The 11,111-nt window shown below is 41.0% G+C and overlaps 1 protein-coding gene across 3 annotated transcripts in view; it reads right to left on the bottom strand.

Moving 5' to 3' along the window:
* Positions 1-1,718: 1,718 nt before the first annotated feature.
* Positions 1,719-11,111, bottom strand: part of CBFA2T2 (CBFA2/RUNX1 translocation partner 2) — a 118,521-nt gene continuing 109,128 nt past the window's right edge. For 2 of the 3 annotated variants that reach the window (XM_019539709.1, XM_019539712.1), the window contains exons 9-11: positions 10,500-10,568; positions 9,197-9,387; positions 1,719-4,916 (exon numbers count right to left, since the gene is read on the bottom strand). In XM_019539709.1, the coding sequence (XP_019395254.1) occupies positions 4,626-4,916; positions 9,197-9,387; positions 10,500-10,568 (551 nt within the window). In that variant the 3' untranslated portion in view covers positions 1,719-4,625. The remainder of the gene's footprint in view (positions 4,917-9,196; positions 9,388-10,499; positions 10,569-11,111) is intronic. The other variant, XM_019539710.1, reaches the window with a different exon arrangement.

Here is an 11,111-nt window from a genome sequence, read left to right as displayed (position 1 = left end):
ACCAAATTATGGGGTAAAGTTAACACACCTGAAGGTAGGAAGCAAATCCAGATGGATCTAGACAGGTTGGAAAAATGGGTGAAACAGAATAGGATGCAGTTCAATGAGGACAAATGCAAGGTACTGCACCTAGGAAGAAGGAATCACCAGCATGCTTACAGGCTGGGGGAGGACCTTCTCAACAGCACAGCAGCAGAAAGGAATCTTGGGAGTCACTGTTGACTCCAAGATGAACATGAGTCATCAATATAATGAAGTGATCAATAAAGCTAATTGCACTTTATCATGCATTAGCAGATGCGTGACAAACAGGTCCAAGGAGATGATGCTTCCCCTTTATACAGTATTAGTCAGGGCACAGTTGGAGTACTGCATCCAGTTTTGGGTGCCACACTTCAAGAGGGATGTGGATAACCTTGAGAGGGTCCAGAGGAGGGCCACTCATATGGTTAGGGGTCTGCAGGCAAAGCCCTGTGAGAAGAGATTGAGGGCCCTGGATCTCTTCAGCCTCCAAAAGAGAAGGCTGAGGGGTGATCTTGTGGCTACCTACAAGTTCACCAGGGTGGGGCAGCAAGGAATTGGAGATGCTCTGCTTACCAGGGAACCCCTTGGAGTAACTAGGAACAATGGCCACAAACTGATGGAGAGCAGATTTAGGTTAGACATCAGGAAGAACTTTACGGTGAGGGTTGCCAAAATCTGGAATGGGCTTCCAAGGGAGGTGGTACCTTAGGGGTCTTTAAGAAGAGGCTAGAGAGGCACCTGGCTGGGGCATCTAACCCTAGCGCTCTTTCCTGCCCATGGCAGGGGGTTGGACTAGATGATCTGCTAAGGTCCCTTCCAACCCTAATATCTATGAATCTGTCTGATCTCTCCCACCTCTCTCCTGGAGCTCTCTTGGGGGAAGAAGATCCTTTCATTTCCAAAGCCCATCACAAATTCTTGGTCTCTTTGCTGAGACAACTTCCAGGGGAGGTATCAGTTAGTGAAGGTGGTTTGTGTGATGGAGACCCCTGACCATTAGGGACCAAGCTGAAAGCAATTCAGCTCACGTAGGCTATAAAATAGCTAAATTATTGGCCAGCATAAGCTCAAGTAGGACTTGAACTGGTGAGGTAAAGGTATAAGGCTCTATAGCCAGTTATCAGTCCAACAACCTCTCTAGTCTTCTTTCATATGAAGAAAATCACCATGGCTTGCCCCTCTGCTTTGCTAATGTCAAATTATTTAAGAGAGGAATATTAAATTGTGGAACTAAGGTGACCGGAAACGGTGTTTATAACACAGAATTCGCAAATCCTGCCAATCCCTTGGCTGTGATATTTATCTCCATATTCAAGTGCTCTTTCAGCTATCAGCTGGTTGACTATGGCTAATAAGTATGTGTTTTGTATTCTGGAATACATGGGTGTATTACTGGAATCTGGGGCCGAAGAAAAATATTTGTAGTTGATTACCGTACTAAAAAGCCAGGCTTCCTGAGTAGGTTTGGAGCTTGCCATTTGTGGGATTGGTTTGGGGCCCTTTGTATGTGTCAGTACACTGGCAGAGCTGCATTGACAGCTCAGCCTAAATTGGACATACCGTTTTTCTCTCCCATTGTTCGTGTTAGCCAAGAGGGTCTGTGGCACCATTCCTACAGAAACCTCAGGGATTCTGGCATCTTTTTTTTGCATCATAAAACTCTATTTCTTTTGAGAGAGACAAAGTAGAAGCTGTATGATGAATATAGTCTTTTTTATTGACTACTTTGAGTAGAAGAAACTAAATAACATCTGTAACAGTTTGGGTTCCTCTATACAGTACATTAAATAAGTTATGCACAGGAATGAAATATCAAATTCCTATTACAGAATTAAATGAACAAAAAATATAGAGAACTCAATCCAACATGTCTTTCCATACCAGAATTTCACATTTATCATTCCATTAAAAAAATCATTCTAATCATGACTGTTAGTATTCATTCAGTTACACTTTCATTAAGTTTTTTTGTAATACATTGAGAGCTGTTGAAGTTGCATGAAAACTATGGAAGACAGTCTATTTACAAACAATTCCTTATAGTGCTGTTTCTCTCATTCTTTTGGGCTTCATTTTACAGCAGTTGCCGTTAGGTAAATTTAACAACTTTATTATTTCAAAACTGTAAGTGCAGGGGATGCTGCAACTAATTGGGGCAATGTAGCTTAGGTACCTGAGGCAACTAAATGTTTTTAGGGCTTCCCATTGTATCAAGAAGATCTTTAAACCTCCCTGTGACTTCAGGGGGAGCATTGATTGTTTAGGGACTGCAGAATCCAGCTGTACATGACTAAGGACGATTTCATGAAAACAAATACTTTAGTTTCTTCTCTGTTCCTCCCCAACCCTGGATAAATTTGAGTTCTAAAAAGGCTTGATCCCAAACCAGGGGACTAGGACTCCACATATGATAAACTGCTTCTCTACAAATACCCGCAAACCAATTAGGAACAAAGGGAACAGAAATGAGAATTTTACACAGAATAAGAATAGTTTCCAAATAGGTTTCCATTATCCAGGAGGTATCAGCTACTTTTTTTTAGCTGATATAAACTGAACATACTTGTACCCAAACATAGCAACAGTGCACACCCAGGGAAGGACTAAGTCCAAGTTCAGATTAGCAGGACATTAACAACAGTTTTCCCTCCCTGCCCACCACAGGCAAGCCCAATCTGTCCTTCCTTGAAGAAGCAGAAAAGTTGATATTCATCATGTTTCAGGAGCAGCCATTACATGCATCTGTAATCCATAACTGCAGCAAGTGGTTGACTTGTGATGAGTAATCATCTTCTGCAGGACAAAACTACAGGTTCCAAATATTATATTTTGGTGGCTTTCTTCAAAACCAGAAGATTTTTGGATTGAACTTTCCTCCTTTTGTTACCATTACATACCAATGACAGCCAATGGAGAGCTAGCTTTTTGCCTCTTGCCAGCCAAAGGAATATTAAGTACATCTTTGTTACCAGGTTCTCCTTTTTTTTTTTTTTTTTTTTAAGCGATCACATTGAATTTGGGAACTATTTTCCTTGTTTGGCACCAATCCAAAGATCGCACAAGAAAAGTCTAGGTAACAAACGCTATTCAACAGTCAATGTTCTAGATCTTATTGGTATGCAGCATGAGAAATCTGTGTGAATCTTGAATCAAGCACATGCCAATTCCAGTTGCATTAGCTACATCTCTAACAAGCTCTTGTAGGGCATCTTTAGATGAATCCTCCAGGCAAACTCCGTACGCCCTGCATACACTGAACCAGTTTGGTCAATGTTGGACACATATCGTGTCCTAGATAGAAGATTCCCTTCACATCCAACCAGCCACTTATAGCCAGTTTAGTAAAATTTGGACAGAATGTTACAATCTGGCTAGATTGCAATTGTCTAATTAGTCATCTTTAGAACAGCTTTAAATGCTGAACAAGATGATTAAACACTGCAGTGCAACCAGGTGTTAAGAGTTGCATCCCGGTAAGGAAAATACATGGCTGGAATTCAGGTTGAGCAGAGCTCTGCTATTTCCATTAGGCTTGGATGCTTTAAAAATTGATGTGAAATATAAAGTTCTGATTTTATTTTTAAATAGTTTGGCTAATATGCTTGGAAAGAATAGACTATAAATGATGCTTTGCAGTAGTATGAAGATTTGCTTAATAAAAACAAAATCAAGAACTCAAAACCCAACAATTTCCATGCAGTGGACAAGTGCTTTCTGCACAGCAAAAATAACTCTATGCACTCTGAAGGGGCACTAGACAACTATGAAATGTCTGTGTATGGTCTGAATTCAGTCCATGAATGTAGCGGCTCCTACCCAAACTGATAAAACACTGGACTGTCCGTTTATAGAAAGGAGTTAAAAAGGGGGCTATATAAAAGCAATCAACTTATCAACTCAGGTTTTGTGACTTAGATTCTTTCTTCAGCAGAACAGAATCTTCTTCTCTTCTGGAGTAACCAGTCCTTGCAGTCTCTCAGTCACTCAGACATGAGGGAAGGTGGGGAGAGTTAAAACCAAAAAAACCTGCTCATTTTACACTGTACTGGCAAATGAGAGTCTCCCATGAGGATACTCAGCTCTGCCAAATAACTGGTGGGGACTGCTGGCTTTGCTGGCGCAGAGCCATATAAGATGCAGTGTCCTCAAGTAAGTTAAATGCCTATCCAACAGGAGCAGCTGAGCAAGGTGACCATTCAGATAACCTAGCTGCCCAGCAGAAAGGAGTACAGCACACATCACCCTTATTTAGAACATCCCTAACTGTATGTGGCTAGCCTGGTTCTCTCACATGCCACTGCAAAAAACTCTTTCCATAAAGTTAAATTAAAATAAAAAGGGAAAGACCATAGTCCTTACAGTCCTAGTGATGTGCTTTCTAGATGCAAGATTTGCTAGAGACCAGTGTTGAGGCAAGGCTGGCATAAGTTCCTTATGAACTATAAGAGAGCATAACGGCATGGGAAAAGCCCCACAAACAGCCAGAGTATCAGTGTTCTAGAGTAGTTGGTATAGTTCTGACAAATTGTTGTGAACTGTAAGGGGGTTTTAGGTCTAAAAATAGGAAAATTAATAAAATGTACTAAACAAAACCTTGTTATTTAGAGTCCATTCGTGTCTATTGCTGTCACAGAGGCTGGGGTAGAAGATCGCGAGGTGGTTGCAGAGGTCTTCTCCAGGGCTGGACTTGGTACTCCATCGACTGCTTTGGCAGCTGCTGCAGAGGAGCGCCCTGTGGGCAGGGCAAGCGGCTTCACCTGGCTGTGTAACCCCTGTCCACAGATTCGATGATGCCTCTCCCAGTCTTTGTGTTGGCAGAAAGAGCCACAGTACCGGGCAATGTTGCATCCACTGCAGGTCTCACTGGCTTTGCGGCCACAGTTCCAACAGCTCTGAAAGATGGAAAACACTTTGCTGTACAATACAGTTCTGGAGGACGCTCACAGTTTTGAGGGCTGCAAAACAAGGGGTTACAGGACACGTGTAGAATTTTCAGGCACTGATTTGTCCAAGGAGCAATTAAAAACCCACCATCTCTTGCCATTTCACACAGGCTCTTGTCCAGGCACTGACTGCACTTCTGTGGTAAAACTGAAATAACCTGCTAGACTGTACCCGGTGTTGGCCCCTTTCATCTGTCCCAACTGAGTGCAAGCAACCTCAAGCAAGGAAATGAAATACTGCATATGCTGCTGCTCCTTTTTTCCATTTCCTGGTCTAAGCAGCAATGTTTCCCTATCAGCCCAATCCAAGTGCTCTTCACAGAGAGTACAGCAACACTGTATGTGCAACATTTGCCTAGTCCCCTGCTTAGCCGCACAAGAGATTGGAACAAGCTAATTTGGAAAATAAAAGGCTCACTTGAAACCTGTCTGCCAGGAGAAACGATTCCCGGAGTGTGGGAGTCCAATCTGGAAGATGAACAAAACATCTCTGGACACTGGAAGATGAGTCAGCTGGTGGGCTTACCATGTGAGACTGGTTTGTTATGCCCACGAGGGCAGGAGGCCAAAACTGGGAGCTCTGACTACAGCTGGTCACAGAAGCAGAGTTGGAGGATTAGCTTTCTGCAGCTGGACTTCTGCATTAGCAAAGACATACTGGAAGAACAAAGTCTATTGTGGAAAAGCAGCTTTCCGTGTGCTTCACTTTAATCCTGCCCAAAAAACCATATTTCACTGACCTCCTCATTTCTGCCACTTCAACAAAAAGCAGCTAAGAGACTAGGAAAGCAGCCCCTTGAGATGTCCTGTGCAAGACAGCCACTTGTAAAATATGGCAAGGTACAAGTTAATAAGAGCTCTGGCAGCCCAGCGGATTTGAACCTCAAACCTTTTGGCAATATTTTTTACTGGCTTGTAGCAAAGAGCCAAAGCCAGCTAGTTGGTCCTGGAATTGCTCTAGAGTCAGCATGTAATGGAGATTCATCTATCTTCCAGGAGAGGCAGAACGTGAAAAAAAAAATCCACTGAAGTCTGCAGTAACTCTTGAGAAACTGGGTCACAGCTTAACATTTCTGCCAAAACCAGTTTGTTTTTAATCCATATTTAATGAATTACAGAATAAACTGGAGGGACTCTAGTGTTTAAATGTTGCTTAATGAATTATACACACCACAGAAGCAACACAGAAGTTAGAGAGAGAAAGATCTACCTGGGTTTTTGTTAAGTCTCCGTAGGCATGTCTACATGTTTGCTTTAATGAACAGTAGCCTATTCTACTGCACATTCAAGTGGTGCATATAAAACTATGCTAATAAGCTAATGCGCAGTAGAATAGGTTACTGCATATTGTCACTTAAAAAGCATGCACTTGCACTACTGAGCATTAGAACAACCTACTGCACATGTATTTAGTACCTCATATTGAAGGTAATAAATTTAACGTGATTTAGTAAAAGTGCATTAATGCACATGTAGACATGCCCTGACCCTCAACAATCTAGTTTTAAATGCATCACCTCAGGGGGCTCTCACCACTTCCATGGAGAACACTGCACAATCTAACACATTTCACTCAGAAAACATACGCCTCAATATTTCAGCTAGAAATCCTTTTCCTAATTTCAACTTCTGTACCTCCCTAAGTACCTCCTTCCAGTTTTTCTATCTGCTCACTTCAGATGCTTGCTATATCTTTCCCTCATAGGTTTAGCTTGGAAATATATCTATATTAAGCTCTTTTAGTTTCTTTTCTTAATGGCACTGCATATTTATATAGCTCCTTTCATACTAAAGATTCCTTGAGAACTGGGTAAGCAGTGCCATTCAACAGTGATACGTTATTTACAATAGGTCTGGCAATAACCAGCCATTTACAGTGGAGGAATCTGAGTTAATGAGGGAAGTTTGGCCACATCCACATTTTTCAATAGCAGCCAAGATGTATCCCTGATGCCACTACAGAGAGCTGTCATAACAAGCCTCTTCAGACCTCCTGGTACATTATGCTCAGATATGATTTTCCAGCCTATTTTCTCCATGTAGATCCGTGTTGCATTACAGCATGATCACAGAAAAGAAGTGTTTTGGACTACACAACACTCCAAGGACAAGGAGATGAAGGTCATATTATTTTCTCCCAAACACAATCATTGTTTCACATGAACTAAGCACCTAGCAAAGAACAAGTGGGGAACATGCTAGCCCACAGACAGGATGTCATTAGATCCTCCCATGGAAAATACAGAACCAAAACAAGTCAGACACAAATGTCTAAAATGTGCCAGAAGCCTAATAGGAACTGGGGCAATGAGGGCAGGAAATAAAGCAAAAGGACACCAAGGGACTGACATGCTCATGCTAGAGCTTGCAAAAGGCTTTGAAAACCTTTGGAAGAACAAGAGTTCCAGAAATCTAATTCAGCATCTATTATTACACAGAACTGGTAAGAGAAGCATAGTTCCTTTCTCTCTGGCCTTCCAGGCAATCAAAGAGTTTGTACTAGCAACTTGTCGTTCAGCCTTCACTTTCTAAACTCACCTCATCACAAATCCACTTAATTTATTAAAATATATAGTACTTTAGGGAGATTCTTCTTTAAAAAAATGCATCTCTGAAATGTAGCTTTGTTTTTTTTCTTTAAGGTGACTTGAACGGATCTCAGTTTTCAACAAAAAATTACTATCTGCCCTCCATTACCTCTGTCCATTTGCATTCAAATCTCCCTGATTATCACTGTGCACAAAATGCTTTAAGGGACCTATCACAGAAGGGAAATAAAGGGTAAGTAATTAGCATTAGAAAAAATCCTGGGTGGATATTGTTTGGTAAAAGCCTTAATGTTGGGGAGGGAAGAGGGGGTTAGAGAAGAGAGGAATCTAAGGTAACCAATCAACTGACTACTGGGAAGGGCTGGAGCTGTTACTAGTGGCAGAGAAATACTGGTGAAACCATTATGTTAGTCCTGCTTTTAATGTGATGGCACTGTCATGGCACATAAAAATCAGGAAAAGGAATCAACTAAACTATTCGCCTTACTGAAAATAAACAGAATTTGAAAGTTACAAGAACCAAATTTCCATGTTAATAGTATTAGGTGTTACTAGTGGCTAAGGTTAAAAATAATTTCTAAAACAATTTTTTTCCTTGTTGTTTCTCCCAGTTCTCCCTTTCTCATTGGCAGAATCAAAATGCACTCTATAAAACAGGCAAATATTCTGCTGGGTGTAATTTGTGTTTCTTTGGTCCAGGAAGGATCATCATAAATTAAAATTTCACACTACGTTGCTCAAGATTGTTGAGGCTCTGTTAGATTTTGTGGATCTGACTAAAGATAATATTATTGATACTATTTGTGCAGTGAAGTTTATCTGCTGTATAGCACGTGTTTTGTAAGACAATGCATAGTCCCGTAGCCAAGGTGGTAGTCACCACAGTGGTTTGCCCAGACAGATTGATGCCAGGACCAACTATTAAATAATGAGGTGTCTCATTCTGAATATTCATTTGGAACAAAGTGAGGAATCAAATTAGAATACTGGAGGATTTTAAACTGATTTAAAATACAAACCAATTTGTAAAACACAAAATAACCCCTTCACAGACTCCTGCAGACTGTAAAACAAATTAGTTGCTTAAGACTAGTTGTAGGCTGAGAAACTATTTGATGGGCCTCATTTTCCTTGTGCTTAATCCTGCATAAATCTGAAGCACCTTTATAGTAGATATAGTAAGGTCTGCGATTCATGATGATCCTTTTAGATCTTGTCTTTCAACAGCTAAATAGGTGGCCACCTGTACGCATTTCAGAGCACATCAAAAGTAATTGGGCATTTACACACATACCTTTTCATCACGTAATGCATTGGAGATCTGCCACTTGGGAGGTGTTTTAGTTCAAAAGTGCACCAGCGCCATTTTCTCAGCGCTGATGTGCATTTTGCTGCTTATACAACTGTAAGCGATGCAGCGCTGGGCACTTTTCAAAGTGCCCAGTGCCACGGTCCTTCCAAGTGCAAAAATGCCCATTATTTCTAGATTAAATCTACAGTCAAAGTCACTGGTAAAACTCTTGTTAGACTCCAGTACTGTAGATCAGTTTATTATTTGTTGACCAGATGAGGTTTTTAAAGAAGACTAATGAAATTTCAGGGCCCAATCCATTTCTGTACCTTTGAATCTCTCACCCTAGAACATGCCCCGGTGGTCCCAAGCCTACTTTGGCTCCTCACCTCCGTAGATTCTTCCTGCTCATTTATTACCAGGAAAGCATCCTCTGTAGCCTGGCGCTTTGCATCTGCAATGGTTTGCTCCATTCGAGCCCTCTCTGATGCAATCATTTCAAATGCTTTCTGCTCAGCCTCAGCAACAGCTTTCTGTACCTCAGACATGGCTTGGCGCTTCACCTCATTCACAGCTTCTTCTGGAAGGAAACAACAACCTTGTCAACCAGCTTCTCAAGCGAAAGAAGCTTTGGAGGGAAGAGACTGCAGATAGGAAGGAAAAATCTCTAGGATGGAAGCCATTCCCAACTGTTTAATTTTGGATCAGACACACTGAGGAGACAAGCAGATAAGAACAGTGTCCTGTGTCAGTGTACCTCAGCATGACCTGGAAATACCATCTTAAGAGAAAGGAGGTTGGTCAACTGAGGCTGCTTCCATAGAAGTGCAATTAGCAATCAAGACAGTTGGCACTACGATAAGCCTGACCACTGGGAACTTTACTAAACCAACCAACTGGTTCTGTACACCTTAGCAACCGCCCTCCAGATGTTAACTATGTTTGGTTAGTAGCCTATTAAGAGAAGCTGCTGTGAACCAATATATTGCTGTAAATCAAGGCAGGAGAAAAATCAAAAGAATGCAAAAAGAGATGCCAGAAAACTAAGCAGATTGAAGGCACAAGAAACAGAAGAACTGAGACTAGTTTACATAAAGCTGTGCTGCAATGAGTTTCCCCCATTTATTACTCAAAACCGGCATATTCAAGTACTGGGCACTGCAAGTTCAAATTCGCATTTTCTCAAGTTGCAAAAATGTGTGTCTGCAATGTCACCACACATTTCCCTTTCTGGGTAGGTATGTATCATGATAATTTCCAAAATGTACAAGCACATCAAGTTTATGTTTAGGTCAAGTTGCAGCAAGGGATGTTTAAGTTGGATATTAGGAAAAATTCTCTCACTAGTAGGGGTATGAAGCACTGTAACATGTTACTTAGAGAGGTGGCAAAATCTCCATCCCTTGGGGGTTTTTAAGGCCTAGCTTGACAAAGCCTTTGCCGGAATGATCTAGGTGGGGATGGTCCTGCTTTGAGCACGGGGTTGGATTAGATGACCTCCTGAGGTCCTATCCAACTCTAATTTTCTATGATTTTATGAACTTCACTCTAGCATGTAACAGCCAACAGGGGAACTGCACATTCATGGTGTTTTTCTACAACTGCTCTATTGCATTGGGCTCTTTGTTGTGTCATGTGTTTATTCACTTACCTCAAGGGAAATCTATTAAGTGACCATCCATAAATACTTACCAGCTTTTTTCCATATCTCTTCAGTGACATAGCCTGTCCCTGACCTGCTGCTGAACTCCCGCAGGGAATCTGTTGAAACAAGAGAGGGATTTAAGGATCACTAGCATCTTCTCTCTGGGAATTATGTTTCTTAAAAGCTACATTAAACCCCTCAGGAAAGCTATGAGAGTCCGTTAACAATATCTATATACTTAGCTAAAGCAACAATAGGCAGGGTTAATAGAGAAAATCAAAAGCAAGCAAAAGGGAAAATCTTCAGCTAAGCACATTCATCAAATGGCTAGATGATAAATTACATCTTTTAATTAGTGTCCTGCATAATTTATTGCACAGCACATTCCATTTCCATCTTCTGATATTTTTAAATACAGTGTATTAGTATAAAGTATCTCCCAAACATCTACACTGTCCAGTCATTCTGAACATCAATCTATATTAAGAATATCTTGCATCAAATATAGCACATTTCATTCACAAGGATCCCAAATTCAATCCAAAGACTTTAACTGATACATAAACATACTTTGGGATCTTTTAAAGCTATAGGTGTACAAAACTAAATACTAGAACAAACCTGGTGAGATCAAAGTGATAGTTGCTAGTAAAGTTTGC

The sequence above is a fragment of the Crocodylus porosus genome, unplaced genomic scaffold (assembly GCF_001723895.1).
Source record: "Crocodylus porosus isolate Cpor-Errol unplaced genomic scaffold, CroPor_comp1, whole genome shotgun sequence".
In the NCBI taxonomy this organism is placed as follows: domain Eukaryota; kingdom Metazoa; phylum Chordata; order Crocodylia; family Crocodylidae; genus Crocodylus; species Crocodylus porosus.
This window is presented reverse-complemented; position numbering and strand designations above follow the sequence as displayed.